At 37.2% G+C, this 17,988-nt stretch overlaps 1 protein-coding gene across 2 annotated transcripts in view; it reads right to left on the reverse strand.

Annotated features, from left to right (window-relative positions):
- The window catches only part of LOC111145265 (solute carrier family 25 member 12), a 104,443-nt gene that overhangs the window by 21,369 nt on the left and 65,086 nt on the right, over nt 1-17,988 (reverse strand). For both annotated transcript variants that reach the window (XM_022500075.1, XM_022500083.1), the window contains 4 exons: nt 16,825-16,906; nt 15,180-15,338; nt 11,999-12,051; nt 11,671-11,751 (listed from right to left, as the gene is read on the reverse strand). In XM_022500075.1, coding sequence (XP_022355783.1) covers nt 11,671-11,751; nt 11,999-12,051; nt 15,180-15,338; nt 16,825-16,906 — 375 coding nt within the window. The remainder of the gene's footprint in view (nt 1-11,670; nt 11,752-11,998; nt 12,052-15,179; nt 15,339-16,824; nt 16,907-17,988) is intronic.

Consider the following 17,988-nt stretch of genomic DNA (forward strand, 5'->3'; position numbering starts at 1 on the left):
TTATAGTAGGGGATTTTAATACTCCAATTACATCAATGGATAGATCATCTACATAGAAAATCAATATGGAAAAGTCCACCTTAAAGGATACATGAGAACAGATGACTTAATAAGCACATACAGATCATTCCACCAAAAAGCAGCAGAATACACATTCTTCATAAGTACCCACAGAACATTCTCCAGGATAGATCACATGTTAGGCCACAAAACAAGTCTTAATAAATTTAAGACTAAAATGATATCAAGCGTCTTTTCAGACCACAATAGTACAAAACTGGAAATCAATCACAAAAAAAATTTAAAAAGAGAAATCACAAATATGTGGAGATTTAACAACATGCTACTGAACAACCAATGGTCAACAAAGAAACCAAAGAAAAAGGTAGAAAAATACCTTGAGACAAATGAAAATACAACACAACAAAATCTACGAGATGTAGCAAAAGCAGATATAAGAGGGAAGTTCATAGCGATACAGACCTACTTCAAAAAAACAAGAATAATCTCAAACAAACAATCTAAAACAATCTAACTTTACACCTAAAGGAGCTAGAATTTAAAAAAAAAAAAAAAAAAAAAGGAACTAGAAAAAGAGGAACGAAGGAAGCCCAAAGTAAGTCTGTGGAAATAAAGAAATAATAAGGATCAGGCAGAAATAAGTAAGACTAAAAAGAAAATAGAAAAGATCAATGAAACTAAGAGCTGGTTCTTTGAAAAGATAAAGAAAATTGATAAACCTTTAGCTACACTAAGAAAAAGAGAGGGCTCAAATAAATAAAATCAGAAATGAAAGAGGGAAAGTTATAAGTCATACCAAAAAAATACAAAGGATCACAAGAGGCTACTATGAAAAATTATATGCTAACAAACTGGACAACCTTAGAAACATGTAACATTCAGTCTTCCAAGCCGAATAATGGAAAAATAGAAAATCTGAATAGACCGATTACTGAGAAGGAGACTAAATCAGTAATTAAAAACCTTTCAACAAACAAAAGTCCAGAACCAGATAGCTTTACTGGTGAATTCCCTAATTCATTTATTTGTTTTTAAAAATATTTTATTTCTTTATCAGAGAGAGAGAGAGAGAGCATGCGCGCACAAGCAGGCAGAGTGGCAGGCAGAGGCAGAGAGAGAAACAGGCTCCCTGCCAAGCAAGGGGCCCAATGCGGGAGCCGAAGGCAGTGGCTTACCCGACCGAGCCACCCAGGTGTCTCTGCTAATTCATTTAAGAAGAGTTAATACCTATCCTTCTCAAACTCTCCCAAAAACTGAAGAGGAGGGAATGCTTCCAAACTCATTCGATGAGGCCAGTATTATACGGATACCAAACACCAAACAAGAAGACCCAAAAAAGAAAATGAGAGACCCAAATCCCTAATGAACACAGATGCAAAAATCCTCAACAAAATATTAGTAAACCAAATTCAAAAATACATTAAGAAAGTCATACACCATGATCAAGTGGGATTTATTCCAGGATGTAAGGATGGTTTAACATCTGCACATCAGTCCTTGTGATGCACCACATCAACAGAATGAAAGCTAAAAATCCCATGATCAACTAAATAGACGCAGAAAAAGCATCTGGCAAAATTCAGCATCCATTTAATGACAAGCTCCCGACTAACATCACACTCAATGGTCAAAAACTGAAAGCATTTCCTGTAAGATCAGGAAAAGAGACGGATGCTTGCTTTCACCACTTTTACTCAACATAGAATTCAAAATTTTAGCTTGAGCAATTTGGCAAGGAAAATGAACAAAAGGCATTCCAACTGGAAAGCAAAGAGTAAAACTCATATGAAAATCCAAAAGACCTCCAAAAAACTGAATAAAAAAATACAGTAAAGTTGCAGGATACAAAGTCAATATACAAAAACTTGTTGTTTTTCTACACTAACAATGAATTATCAGAAAGAGAAATTAAGAAAACAATTCCATTTACAGCTGCATCAAAGTGAATAAAACACCTAGGAATAAATTAAACCAAGGAGGTAAAAATCTGTACATCAAAAACTACATAGATAAAAGAAATGGAAAAAGACACAAATAAGTGGCAAGATAGTTTGTGCTTACGGACTGGAAAAATTAATATTGCAAAAATGTCCATATTATCCAAAGCAATCTACAGATTCAATGCAATCCCTGTCAAAATCCCATGACATTTTCACAGAAATAGAGGAAACAACCCTAATATTTATATGAAACCAAAAATGATCTTGAGTAGTCAAAGCAACCTTGAGAATGGAGGACAAAGCTGGAGACATCACACTTGCTGATTTCAAGCTATGTTTAAAAGTGATAGTAAACAAAGCATTATGGTTTTGGCATAAAAACATATACATCAGTGGAACAAAAAGAGAGCCCAGAAATAAACTCATGCATATATAGTCAATTACTTTACAACAAAAGAAGCAAGAACATACAATGGTGAACGGACAGTCTCCTCAATAAATGGTGATGGGAAAACTTCACAACCACATGCAAAAGAATGAAACTGCACCACTATCTTTTTTTTTTTTTTAAAGATGTTATTTATTTTATTTGACAGAGAGAGATCACAAGTAGACGGAGAGGCAGGCAGAGAGAGAGAGAGGGAAGCAGGCTTCCTGCCGAGCAGAGAGCCCGATGTGGGACTCGATCCCAGGACCCCGAGATCACGACCCGAGCCGAAGGCAGCGGCTTAACCCACTGAGCCACCCAGGCGCCCCTGCACCACTATCTTATCCCAGACACAAAAATTAACTAAAAATGTATTAAAAACTTGAATATAAGTACAGAAACTATAAAACTCCTAGAAGAAAACATAGGTGGTAAGCTCCTTGACGTTTCTCTTGGCATTTGGATTGGACTTCAAAAGGCAAAGATGACAAAAGCAAAAATAAACAAATGGAACTAAATCAAACTGAAAAGCTTTTGGACAGCAAAGGAAACCACCAACAAAATCAAAAGGCAACCTACTTGAGTAGGAGAAGATACTTTCAAATCATTTATCTGATAAGAGATTAATATCCAAAATATATAAAGAACTCTTACAATTCAACAACAAAAAAATCCAATTAGAAATTGGGTACAGGGGCACCTGGGTGGCTCAGTGGGTTAAAGCCTCTGCCTTAGGCTCAGGTCATGATCCTGGGGTCCTGGGATCGAGCCCCACATCGGGCTCTCTGCTAGGCAGGGAGCCTGCTTCCCTTCCTTTCTCTGCCTCTCTCCGCCTACTTGTGATCTCTCTGTCAAATAAATAAATAAAACCTTTAAAAAAAAAATTGGGTACAGCAACTGAATAGCATTTCTTCCAGAAAAGACATACAAGTGACCAAGAGACATATGAAAAGATGCTCAATGTTTTAATCACCAGGGAAATGTAAATCAAAGCCACAGTGATATATCATCTCACACCAGTCAGAATGGCTATTCTAAAAAAGATAAGAAATAATACGTGTTGATGAGGACATGCACTGCTGTTGGGAATGTAAATTGATGCAGCCGCTATGGAGAACAGTATGGAGCTGCCTCAAAAAATGAAAAATAGAACTACCATATGATACAGCAATATTACTTCTGGGTATTTATCCAAAGAAAAAGAAAACACTAATTTGAAAAGATATTTGACTGCTATGCTTATTGCAGCATTATTCACAATAGGCAAGACACAAAAACAACCAAGGTGTCCACTGATGGATGAATGGATAAAGAAGATGTGGTATATGTATGCAAAGGAAAACCACTCAGCCACGAAAAAGGATGAACTCTTCTTATTTGTACCAACATGGATGGACTTTGAGGGTATTATGCTAAGTGAAATAAGGCAGAGAAAGAAAAATAGTGTAGAATTTCACTTACATGTGAAATCTAAAACACAAAATAAATGAAAAAAACTCATAGGAGCAGAGAACAGATTGGTGGTTGGCAGAAGGGAGGGGGATTATAGGAGTGGGTAAAATAGGAGATGGGGGTTAAGATACACAAACTTCCAGTCATAAAATAAATAAGTCATGGGGATGTAATGTACAGCATGGTAACCAAAGTCAACAATATATTTCATATTATGTAACTTTTTATGGTGGCAGGGGAAACTATGCTTAATGTGGTAATCATTTCCCAGTGTATACAAATACTGAATCATATTGTACACCTCAAACTCTCAAACTAATACAATGATATACAACAATTATAACTCATTAAAGAAACCATAGATATATTAAGATAATCAGTAAGTCACAGACTGGGAAAAATATTGATAATACATATATCTGACAAAGGACTACATCCATCATGGATAAAGAACTCTTATAAGTCAATAATAAAAAATATAAATAACCTAATTAAAAATTGGTGGAAAATTTGAACAGACACTTTACAAAAAAAGATATACAAATAGCCAATAAACACATGAAAAGGTGGTCAATGCCTTTAAAAATCAGAGAAAATGCAAATTAAAAACACAGTAAGATACCCTTTTATACCAACTTAAATGACTAAAATAAAAAAGACTAAGACCATCAAACATTGGTAAGGATGTGTAGTAACAAATACTCATATATTGCTAATGAGACTGCAAGATGGTCCATCCACTTCAAAGAACCAACAGACAGTATCTTTCTTTATCTAAAGATTTTTATTTATTTATTTGAAAGAGAAAGAACAAGAAAGAGAACACAAGGAGCGGGGAGGGGCAAAAGGAGAGGGAGAAGTAGTCTCCCCACTGAGCAGGAAGCCCCATGTGGGGCTTGATCAGGACTCAGCCAAAATCAGGAATTGGACGCTCAACTGACTGAGCCACCTAGCTGCCCTTAATAGCAACCTTATTTATAACAGATACAAACTGGAAACAACCCAAATGTCCATCAACAGAAATGAATAAGCAAATTGTGGTCAATTCATACAACAGAATAATAGTAAAATTAAAAACAAAAACCCAACTACTAATACCCACAAAATAACCAGGATGACTCTTGAAAACATGTTAAGCAAAACAGACCGGCCATGAAAGGATGCATTTTGTACAATTCCATTAATATGAAATCTAAGAAGAAACAAAACTATTAACAGAACAGTGGTGGCCTGGGGGAACAGATGAGTGATTGACTGGAAAGAGGCGTGAATGAATTTTCTGAGGTGAAATGTTCCATACCTTACCTCGAGTGGTGATTTTAGGAATGTATATAATTGTTAAAAGTCCCTGAGCTGACATCTAAAATCTGGTCATGTCTTGGTATCTTAAATATATCTAAGTAAATGATCATATATATGTATATATAGAGAAATATAAGCTAAATTTTTACTATATATGTAACAATATAGTTTAAAAAAAGAACTAAAGCCACTACAAAGTTGATCTAGATATTTTTTTGACACAGGAAGAAGTCTTCTCTTGGATTTGATTTTCCAAGAGAACATGATCAAACAAAAGGGGTTAATCTGAAAATCAAAATACCTGGTGCTTGCATGAAACCAGCATATATTATCTATATGATTTGGGGTTGAGAGTTAACCTTTCTGAGCTTTTGTAGCTCATGTACCTATTTCACAAGAAGTGACAATGTGCATTACCAAAATACTTTGAAAACTCTAAGGTGACATTAAAGTATTATTCTTGTTCACAATAGATATCATAATTACTCAATTATATTTTTGTCTGATATGGACATGTAATATGTATGCGTACACAGATATGTATGTATTTATACATATAAAAGAGAGGTTTTCTAATAGAAAAATAAAAACAGGGGCACCTGGGTGGCTCAGTGGGTTAAAGCCTCTGCCTTCAGCTCAGGGCATGATCCCAGGGTCCTGGAATCGAGCCCTGCGTCAGGCTCTCTGCTCAGCGGAGAGTCTGCTTCCCTTCCTCTCTCTCTCTGCCTGCTTCTCTGCCTACTTGTGATCTCTGTCTGTCAAATAAATAAACAAAACCTTTAAAAAAAAAAAAAAGAAAAAGAAAAAGAAAAACATATGGCCTGATAAGAATGGCTTGTCTATGAGAACAATGGGAAAAAATGTTTGAAACCAACGGCTATATATACACCACACATACAGCATCCATAACATATATTCATGAGTAACTCTATATACAAATACACTTTTGCCCCAACCCCATCTAAAGAAGGGTCAACCAACTGTTAAACCTAAAGGTCATTTTATTGATACTGCAACAACAAAAAAATTTATGCCAGCACCTCTATATTATAAAATCTGAACTAAGTACTTTTTGAGAAGGCTTTGATATAGATATAAAAAAAAATGGTTGGTTAATGTTCACAGTAAAGACTTTAAATTTGAAAATCCACACTCTGTTTATATTTCTAGAAGTATATACTTCTATATTCCCAAAGGTTATATTCTATTTCTTTTTTTTTTTTAGCATCTTACCATAATGCACATTTATTATCTCATGGTTTCCTTTTTTTTTTTTCCTTCTTTAAATTCAATTACCCAACATGTAGTACATCATTAGTTTTTGGTGTAGTGTTCAATGATTCATGTATTAGTTGTGTATAAAGAAGATGTCTTTGATACATACATTGGAATATTACTCAGCCATCAGAAAGGTTATATTCTATTTCTATGAGACTGATGTGCTGCCTACTGCACTAAGGAGACACCTATATTCTATTTCTAAAGTGAGATGTTCTACTGTGATTCTCTGCTGCCTGTAGGAAATGAAAGCAGCTTGCATCTCCGGTAAATCAGAGTCGACAAAATTTCCATCTGGTTTAAAAAAGAATGTGTGTGTGTGTGTGTGTGTGTGTGTGTGTGTGTGTGTGTGTACAGACACATGTATGTGAGCATGCATATGAGAACATTAGAAGGAAATATTCCAGGGCACCTGGGTGACTCAGTAGGTTAAGTGTCTGCCTTTGGCTCAGGTCATGATCTCGGGATCCTAGGGTTGAGCCCTGCATTGGGCTCCCTGCTTAATGGGGAGTCTGCTTCTCTCTTTCCCCCTGTCCCTCCCCACAACACTGCTTGTGCTCTCTGCTCTCTCTCCTGTTCTCTCCCCCAGATAAATAAATAAAATCTTTAAAAAGAAAAAGAAGGAGGAGGAGGAGGAGGAAATATACAACAACAAAATGTTGACAATGAAAAATAAAACTACCATTTGGTAATCTCTATTCTCAAGGCAAAAGACCCTAAAAAATTAAGGTTAATAATTCGTGTGAAAGATCAAAGACCCAAATGTAAGAGCTAAAACTATAAAACTCTTAGAAGAAAACAGAGGTATTAATCTGCATAATCTTGGATTAAGCAATAATTTCTTATATATTACACCAAAAGCACAAGCAACAAAATATGGTTAAATTGGACTTCATTAAAATCAAGTCCGAGTCTTCAAAGGACAGAAAGTGAAAAATATTGGAAATCACACGTCTGATAAGGGACTCTAAATATATAAAGAACTCTTATAACTTAATAATAAAAGACAATCCAATTTAAAAACAGGCAAAGATTCTGAATATATATTTCTCCAAAGGAGATATACAAATGCCAAAACATTCTTGAAAAGATGTTCAAAATGTCCATTATTAGATTACGACAAGATAACACTTCATATCCACTGTGGTAGCTATAATCAATAACAAGAATGTGGAGAAATCTGAACCCTTATACATTGCTAGTGGGAATGTAAAATGGTGCAGCCACTATGGAAAACAGTCTGGCAGTTCCTCAAAATACAAATTAGAGTTACTATACAACCCAACAATTCCACTCCTAGGTATATACCCAAGAGAAGTGAAAACATACATCCACATAAAACTTTTTACATTAATGTTCACAGCAGCATTACTCATAATAACCAAAAAGTGGAAACAACCCAAAGTTCAACAACTGATGCATAAACCAAATGTGACGTATCTATATAATGGACTATTCCTCACCAATAAAAAGGTCTGAAGTACTGATACATCGTGCAACTTGGATAAATCCTGAAAACATTATGCTGAGTGAAAAAAGCCAGACACGAAAGACCACATTTTTCGTTCCATTTATATGAAATGTCCAGAATTGGTGAATCGACAGAGATGGAAAGTTTATTAGTAGGAGGGAGAGAGGAAAGACTGGTGGGCAACAGCAAAAGGGTCCCAGGTTTCATTTTCAGGTGTTATCACACAATTTAGATTATGCTCTAAAATTAACTGTGGTGATAGTTACACAGCTCTGTGGCTCTGCTAAAAACTGCTGAGCAGTACACTTTAAAAAGGGGGAATTGTAGGGTATGTGAAAAGCTGTTGTTCTTAAAATATTTCTGAAACATAGCAGGCATTCAATGAGTGAGAGAATAAATAAATGAAAGAATGAATGAAGAGAAAGATATACCGAATAATAAAGAATATGGATTTGGAGACAGAAGTGGCTTGAATCTCAATTTTTCCATTTACTAAGTGCTGGATTTTACTGAGCTTTTAATTTCTTCCACTCTAGCTGGGAATAATGAGATGATGCCTGTAAAGTCCAAGTCCAGGGCAGGGTGTTCTACGAATGCTAGCTGTTATGATGACTTATAATCATAAGCATGTATTTTCTTTGGTGATATGTAGAAATTAAGGAAATCACAATAAGGAATTCGGCTTTCAAATTACCACCGTAGAATATGATTAGACTTAAGATTAAGTTTTATCTGTCAAGAATGATCAGGAGCTACCCGTTTTCTATGAGATATAAACGTAACCTTAGTCTGGTTCCCTTCACAGGAAAAAAGAAAGTAAATCTCTCTCAGGCTTCACAGCTTGCTGAATGAGAATGAATAAATGGAAGAACGAATGAATGGAAATATACCAAATATGAATAAATATGGATTTAAAACAAAAGTGGTTTGAATCTTTACCACCTACTAAGTCTGGATCTCACTTAGGTTTATTTTCTTCAACTCTAGTTGGGAATAATAATGAGATAGATAATGCCTATAAAATGTTTGGGAGGGGTGCCTGGATGGTGTAGTTAGTTGGGTTATCTGACTCTTGGTTTTGGCTCGGGTTGTGATCTCATGGTTGTGGGATCACGCCCCGAATTGGGCTCCATGCTCAGTGCAGAGTCTGCTTGGAATTCTCTCTCTCTGCCCGGAATTCTCTCTCTCTGCCCCTCCCACTTGTGCTCTCTCTCTTTCTAAAACGAATAAAAAAAAAAAATATTCCGATAGGCAAAGTCCCTACTGCTCATTAGCAATCTTAGCAGATTAGAGCTACATTAGAAACAAAAACCAGTGTCAATGACAGTAATGTTTTAGTTGAGTGATACGTTTAAAGATGCTCATTACAGTATGAGCTACTAGATTTATAGTGTGCACTCTTTTTGCATATATCAAATATCACCTACTCTTAAAAATAGATCATAAATCAAAACAACCAACCAACACCCAAAAAAAATAAGGTCTGGATATTTTTATTTCTTGGTCAATTCATTATCTAGGTCAAAGAGCACCGTTTTTCCTAAAGGCCAGCAGTCATTTTCCTATCAGAATTTCTCTCCCATATACAGGGAACTCAAAGCCCGGGTCCTAGATGATCCCTCTGCTGGGGAAAAACCCATAAAGCCAATACTGACTATTCAGTCTGAGCCATTTTTTTTTTAATCAATCTGCATTAGGTTAACACAAGGTAAAACTGAGTGAATTTTGAGAAAACAGCAACATTGTTCTCAGCTGGTGATACAGACAGCATTTAGCTGAACACCCACAGGGTCCCTACGCATCTTTTCACCACCACTACTCAGGACGGTGAGGGTTCTCATATCAGGCTCACAGGAAGCCACTCTTCCCAGTGTCTATCCGGTGGCTGCTTACCAGGTTTCATTCAGTAAAGAGAGCACTTCTATATTCCACAGTGCCTGATATTCTTTAAATAGAGACCCATTCATTCTGTTCAAGGCTTTATTCTCTGCTGAAATACATAGACATGGGGAGAGGTGGCAGATTATGCTTTAAAGATTATTTACACTGTAGTGTGATTGAATTCATCAGTACAAATTCAATAAATACACATTTTCTTTCCTCCCTGAATGAAGAAATTTAGAAAAAAAAAAAAAATGGAAGCAGAAAATGTTTGAGGTAAAGAACTGCAGACAACTGCATCATTCTGCCTAGAGCCCAACCTGTCTATTTTTCATGCTGTCAATTTCCAACTAGACAATCTATCAAAGTTCTCAGAAATGAGTCATGATTAAAGAAGAGATTTAGAGTGTCAGCATAACCCTCAAGGCACCCTAGACTTTAACAGAAATTCCCAAAGTTCAAACCTAGAAACAGGGTACATAGTAGGAAAAACAAAGGAACCAAAGATCTGATTACGGTTTAACCACTTAGGTCACATGTCAGACATAGGAACATGGGAACAAGTCAGTTTCATGGACAAAAACCTCTGGGTATTACAAAGGGAAACAGAAAAAATTAGCTACACGGAACAGAAAGAGCCTGACTTAGGAGACTTCTGGCAAATATATGCAAGAGGAGTGGCAAAACTGAGTTTGGAAACTTCTTAACCAAACTAAAACTAAAACCACTGAGAAAAAGAATATTTATAATTTGCAAACATTCTCTCATTTGAAGAGAAATAATTACAGCGTCTAATTGGGGTAAAGGAAGAGGAGAAACTTCTTTGTGATCTGCTTAAACAAAGGTCTTATTCTATGATTATTATTTGTCTTTCATGAAAAAAGAAAGCTAGCCAAAGAGGTGAGTTTGCTTCCTGAGAATCCACTTGGACAGTGCAAGCATACACGCAAATGCACAAACATACGTACACGTACACACACACACACACACACACACAGAGCCTTTTCACCTTTTCAATAGGAACTTTGGTTGCACAAAGGTGAGGAGCCAGGTATGCAGCAGGCTGACAAATCTCATCAAAAAGAATCCAGAGCAGCCCCGCTCTCTGACCCCCCAGGGCATCTTCGCAGAATTAAAAGTTGCAAGGGTCACTGACCCCATCACCTCAAGATCCACAAGCAACTGAAGAGGGTTTAGCGAAGACTGTCAGCCAGTTCAACTGGAAGTTATTAAGAGTTTCAGGGACAAAATGGACTAAATAAGTCTTAAATCATGTATTAACAAATTTGAAATAAACAGCACAAATAAAATCAGTTGAGCTACAAACTTAAATTTGAGAATTGGTCTAAATGCAATGTCATGCTCACCCTTTAAAGATAGAAACCTTTGCGTTCAAAGTGAATATAATCTGAATCTCTGCATTCAGAATTGTAATAGCCTTAACATAATTATGGTTGTGTGCTCTAACCTCTGGTCCCTAAAGAAGGAAAATTATAATTACTCCACAATGGTTTTCTTAGTCCTACACCTAAGATATAAAAGCCCAATTAATCAATCATCTCACTTATTCTGAAGTTCCAGACGATATAAATGTATGGGAACACTACCCACTACTCTATTTCCTGGGATATTTAAAAATCAGGATTAGAACTTTAAAAGTGTGGAAGGTAATGCCAGGAGCTTCTAAGAGTCAGAGCCGATAAAAAATACTTCCTTTTTCCTTCATTCAAAACCAGTCAGGATCATGCAATGAAATTAAAAACTATTCCTTATGATCACTGAGAAAATCTTAGAATCCTTTGAGTTAAGAAGGAATGTCACTCAGTTATTATATCTAATGTGCAAAAAAGGTTAAAGGAACATGCTTGCCACGAGAAATGCCCAGTATTCATACTTACACAACCTCCAGCAAGGATTTCTGCTAAAAGCGGAATGGACCCATCCCTTCTGGTAAATTTGTCCCGGACAAAATCATTAACCTAATAAGAAAACAATATCAGTTAACTAGAATTCTCAACCATTTCCTCCCCTGGCATGTTACTGGTTTTCCAAATCATCAAAATACCTGTCTCATGATAAAATTAAGAATTATCAAATGTCTACATAGAAGTTAAAAGTTTTACAAACATCTTGATAGTGTGCCAGTCTCCGCAGCATCGGCCTTAATTTTTGGTTTCATGATAATCTAAACAAATGACATATAAATTCAATGAGAAAAAAACTTACAGTCAGTTTAATGGCCTTTTCTGGAGCAACTCCTATAAGCTGTGGTATCAGACCTAGGTAAACAGAGAGAAGCATTAGCAATATGAATGTAGTAGACATTAATATGTAAACCCAACAAGTTAATGGCTTCTCCCATATTATTTACCTATTGAACATTCTAGGGTTTTCACTAAAATATGAAAAAATGGATTGTCCTAAGAACTCTGTACATGTATGTAATAATTATTCATGTCAAACATAATGCTAGGCTTTCTTGAGGCTATAGATCCTTTTCTTAAGCATGCTTCCTTTAAAGCCTAGTTATCTAACATCTCTCAGAAAGTACCTGAAGAAGGAACGGAGGCCATGATCTTCTCTATTCCCAAACACTGCCAATAACAATGTAACCAAATTCCCGTCCTTTTCAACCAACAACATACAAACATACACGAAGTCATTAGAGAAGTCAATGTCGTACGTTTGGAAAACCTCTGCAAAACATGCTGTTGAGTAGACCCAGGTTTTGGCACAAATGATGCTATTACCTATGTAATAGCATACGGTGGTTTGGTTATTATAGAATACCAACTCCCATAATTTTCTCCTTAGAGAAAACCAGAATTTCGTATACATATATTTTAAAGGAAGCCAAAACTGCAAAGAAAAACGCAGTTTTAAATATCATTTAATGGGTGTCTTCTATAAGCAAAAACATATGCCTCCTGCATTCTTATTTACTAATATATGTCAAACTTAAGACATTTCAAAAGAATCTTCTTAAAACAAAGGAAATCATTATTCTTAGAAAGTTAAATTACCAAGGCTGGCTGCAAACCGGAAAAGAAAAAAATATATAAACAATTCAACATCTGTAAGGCTCAGCTTTCTAAAGCACACAGATTATCCAAATTGCTGGTGTACATTTTTTGCATACATTTTTAAAGATGCTAACAATAAACATTCTATACCCTTTAAATCACCCAGCCATAGGGGAGTTATGTATGTATTTGCACACTCACTGCTGATCTTAAGCCTACTTTGAGGATACTGCTGAGTGATTTTCTGTGAGTTGAGAGCCAGCAAGTAATCATACATACAGGCTACTGTCAGTCAAACTGAATTATCAGTGACAAACACAAATCTGCACACACCTTTAATGGGTAGCAGGCTGATTTAAAAGAATAAATCAGCAGATGGCAGTCTTAACTTTCTAACCTTCATGATTATGAGGCCCTATTACTTTTAATCTAACTTCCATACAACCATGTCAGCGTGTGTATTTGTTTTACAACTTGCCTCAATAAGGCTCATGGAATTTTAATAAAGTACTGATTTATGTCATTTTATCACTATTGCTTGCAAAGAAATTTAAGCTAATCTGTCAACAATTTTGTCAATCATCTGACAGAATAATGGCCGGTTCTAAGCAATATATGAAAATCTCAATAATCATAGTGTTCGCATACAGGACTCCTACAATCTTCTCTCTAATACAAGAGTCTCTCATTTAAAGAACTGATTTTATCAGCTCACATCCTGAATAAAGCGAACAATCCCTCCACCTCTCCCCACCCCCAAACTTGCCATATCAGACCCATTTAATTAACATGACATCTCTCCGAAACGAAATTTTCTGTAAGCATCCAACCATTGAGAAGGCTAAACTGTGAAGTATATACCCGGGTTCTTCTAATAGGAGCATTCTCTTTAAAAGCATACCAGGGAGGAAGAAAGGTTATTATTCAACAAAGAAAGATTGGAGATGACAAAGCAAAAATCAAAACAAAACCAAACCCTAGCACCACTCAACCCTCCTTAAGTTCCTCATTGAAAAAAATCTAGATATGCAGGGTTTGGTACAGTTTAAAATAAGCATTCCCATGCACAGACCTGCATTCCGGACAACACATACCTTTTCCCATGGAGTAAGTACATATTATACAGCTAGAATTTAGACAGGCTGGAGTTCTGAATACTTAAGTAAAATTAACTACGTGCATTCTTAGGAGCCGGGTATTTGAGCTGAGTTTGATTTGACCACCCTCTTTTCTTATTCTGGATATATATATAACGCCAAAAGTGAACATTCTCATGACCCTCTCCTTTAAATGTGAGCATATCAGGAATACATTTTTCACTTGAGTATCTGCAAATAATGCTAACCAGAGGTGTTTTTTTCTCCTGTCCGTGAGCAGAAGCTTTGTGCAGGTCCAATCTTTCTTCCCAAGGAAGAGGTTCTAAGCCCAACAGGTCAGCAGAGCTCAGAGCGAGCTGGGGATTAATGAGACCGTGTGTACAAACAAACAAGTACAGTAAATTCCATAAACGCTCTGGACTTGAGCATGTGGAGAATATTTTCAAAGAATTCCAAGTGGCGCCCAAAGGGATTAAAAAATTAATCTCCTTCCCAAAGGAAACCCTAAATTCTTATGTGAAAACATGAACATGAAAGTCATTCCCTCTCCAAAGAGAACAAGTTCCTACAAAGCCCACGGGGGTGGGGAGAATTCTACAAGGGGCTGTTGTCTCTGATGCTGACAGCACTGTGCGCAGCCTTGACTTGGTGGTAACATTTCCCGCAAAAGGAAATCTCTCTGCTTTTACTCAGTGCCTCTGAGCTAAGGGGGGGAAAGGAGAGAGAATGAGACCTGGGGCCAAAGGTTTTCTTTTACTCATTTTTTTTTTTTTTTAACTTCAGAATACTCACTAGAAAAAAGACTTATGAATGGTCTCCTTGGAAGACACAAACACATCTGACATCTCTTTCAACTCAAACAAGTGCACAGAGGGTAAACTCACTTCAAGTAACAGCCTGGCTTCCATTTCACAGAGAAGAGGTACATCTTTCTTCTCTCACCCCGAGAAAAGCAGCTCTCTACTTCTTAGCTGTTGTCCTTTATTCAACTCAGCCTGAGTTTTTGAGAGCACAGGGACCATGGGCTCATGTTGGGACAAAGGCAGGATTTGGATTCCATAAAATACAAGTATCAGGGAGAAGAAGTGAAGGCCTTGTCTGCAGACTAATACTGCTAGTTCCCAGCAAGAATGTAAAAAGGGAAGCCAGCAACAAGAAAATAAAAAGAGAGAAACAGCTCTAGTCTGACTGGACAGGCGACACACTGATTTTCAGAATGACGGAGTTAAAATCTGCTGCTGGGGAGACAAAATCATGAACTTCAGCAGCTGAGCTCTGCTTACTCACCCCGGTAGAGTCCAAAGAAGCCCTCGTAGCGCAAGACTTTCTTAAAACAGTCAAAGCTGTTTTTGTACATCAGCTCTCCAACCACAGAGCCAGTGCCGCGCTGGTTTTGCATGCGGGTTTTCACCAGATCTATAGGGTACACTGCGGTGGCTCCCACGGCTACAAATAAAACAGGGGTTAGGCTCAAAAGAGAGCATAGTTAAATGGAAGATCTTCAAGCACAACAAATCTCATCTCAAAGGACTCGAAAACAAAATGCAGGATCTATGCTCACACACACACACACACAAAAAAAGGGACGGTGTGTTTTTTCCTTCTCCCATACACCGCGCACCGCCGAAGGATGACAGGCTAGCGACTGGGATCCATAAATACAGCTGCTTCTGAGAACAACTGCAATGGATTTTCAAGTCATTGCCAACATTAAATAATCCAGACTTGATTTTTTCTAACAATATGAGGCTACTATATATAACATATTTCTTTATATTTTCCATTCAGTGCCTAAATACAATACCATTTACCCCTTACAGTAATCATATATGTTCACACAGGTAGCTGTAATTTTAAAACTTAGTTTACTAAAGCATTTTGGTAAATTAATCTTAGTTACAAGCATAATATCAGAACCAACCTCAACATGACCTTATCCCTTTGTACAAAATTTGGTCTTAAAGACTTTATTTATTTATTTGACAGAGAGAACGCACAAGCAGGAGGAGCAGCAGAGGGAGAGAGAGAAGCAGGCTCCCCACTGAGCAGGGAGCTGGAGACAGGGCTCGATCCCAGGACCCTGGGATCATAGCCTGAGCAGAAGCATACGCTTAATTAACCACCTGAGCCACCCAGGTGCCCCAGAGTTTGGTCTTTAAAAAAAGAATGTCAGGCTTTAGAATTTTTCAGAGATTGAAAAATGTATAAAATGACTTAGAGTGTTATATTTTTCAACTGTTGAAAACCAAAACATGTTCTGCAACTTCTAAAACTGAAACTGAAAAGAAAAAAAATAATAGTTCCATCAGTTCAGGCTTGTTTTAAAAAATCATAAACATTTTAATCACACCTCCTAGGTTCTTCTCAACAAAGCAAGTTCACGCTTTCTATGGAGAGATTTAAGCCAAAAAAGTCCCTCAAATTCTGCCCAGGAGCTAGGAGGGGAGGTTCCTTTTAGGAAATAGTATGTACAAGTCCAGATATTCTTTAAGCAGTAAAAAGGGAAAGGAAAAAAATGCAAGTAGAAAAGCCAAAGTGAATCACTTTAGGAGGTGGTTGTATTTCATAAGGTCCTGGGATTTCTACCCCAAATCTTAATTTCCTACCTGCCCTTACCCCCAACACCATTAACACAGTCTCATTTCCATTTCTTCATCCTGGTTCTCCGCAGGATAATTAAGGTGAGTGCAGCACACGCCCAAACTTTCACTTTACTAGGGAGCTTTTGTCCTGAAGACAGGCTGGAGCCTGAGGGTCCACGGCTGTGCTGCAGCAGGCCCTCTGATCCCAGGTAGAAATCAAGAACTCTTTGGAAAGCTCTGCGGTCATGTCCCGCAGGAACGATGAACTGCAGCTCTGCTGATCGGTCTCAGTCTAGTGAGATAATATTACTGAACACAAGCTGGGAACAGCACACAGCCAAGTCACTCACCTCCAGCAACTGAGCCCAGAGTGAATCTATAAGCAGACTCGGCAATCTGGAGCCAGACAGGCCTGCCTAAACCATGAGATTGCTGTGGGAGGAAAACATGTAAAAAAAAAAAAAAAAAAATTGGAAAAGTATGAGGCAAATTTTTTAAAAAGCTACAATTCAGCTATTTTAAGATTTTAAAATGGATACCACAAATAGCATTTTAAAACCACATCCAGCCAAACAGATACCATTACCCCCCCCTTTTTTTTAACAAGCCTATTAATACCTGATTTATCTGCTACTATTGGGGAATACACCATCATTCCAGAGAAGTGACTCTTTCAGGTAAACTAACATTTAGGGTATAAAATCCCTTACCCCCTTCTTTACTTTAACCAACCTAAAATTTAAAATATTTCTGAAATGTGCAAAAACTACCTTGAGTGACACCTGGGTGGCTCAGTCAGTTAAGCGTCTGAGTCTTGGTTTCAGCCCAGGTCATGATCTCAGGATCATAAGATCAAGCCCCATATTGGGCTCTGTGCTCAGCAGGGAGTCTGCTTGAGATTCTCTCTCTCTCCCTCTCCCTCTGCCGCTCCCCACTCCACTCGCTCACTCACGCTCTCTCTAAAATAAATAAAATCTTTTAAAAAACAACACTACCTTAGTTCCTCGATCAGAGAATATTGATCATAATCTACCTTCTCTAACGACTGAAAGCTGTCATATTCCTAGGCCCATCAGTTACCGCATCAAGATCTAATGCAGTGGCATGTGCTGTCTTCCCAGGCCTCACAGACATTACTTCTTTTACCAACAGCTTCCTAATTTGGTTTTGCTGCCTCTCATTTACTAGGGCTAGAGACATCACATAACTAGGATTGTTAGAATTCTATTTGTAAGGCAAAGTCAAGTACTTCTCTTTGGGGCTAAAGCGAAAACCTTTAATAACTACTATTACAAGTGTTCAGAGCCTTGGACCCCTTATTTCTAGCTTTGCAGCTCACCACTGAGGTTATCACTACATAACTACAGGACTTCTGGCCTATGTTACCAAGCATTCCCTCTGCTAGGCTCTGCATTGTCCAGCTATACCTATGCAAAGAAAACAGCTGAGGGGCTTTAAAAAAATAAATTCCTAAGGCTTGGAGCTTATCTCTTTTTTAAAAGCTTCAAATCATT

This window comes from Enhydra lutris, unplaced genomic scaffold (genome assembly GCF_002288905.1).
Source record: "Enhydra lutris kenyoni isolate GAN:26980312 unplaced genomic scaffold, ASM228890v2 scaffoldscaffold1, whole genome shotgun sequence".
In the NCBI taxonomy this organism is placed as follows: Eukaryota; Metazoa; Chordata; class Mammalia; order Carnivora; family Mustelidae; genus Enhydra; species Enhydra lutris.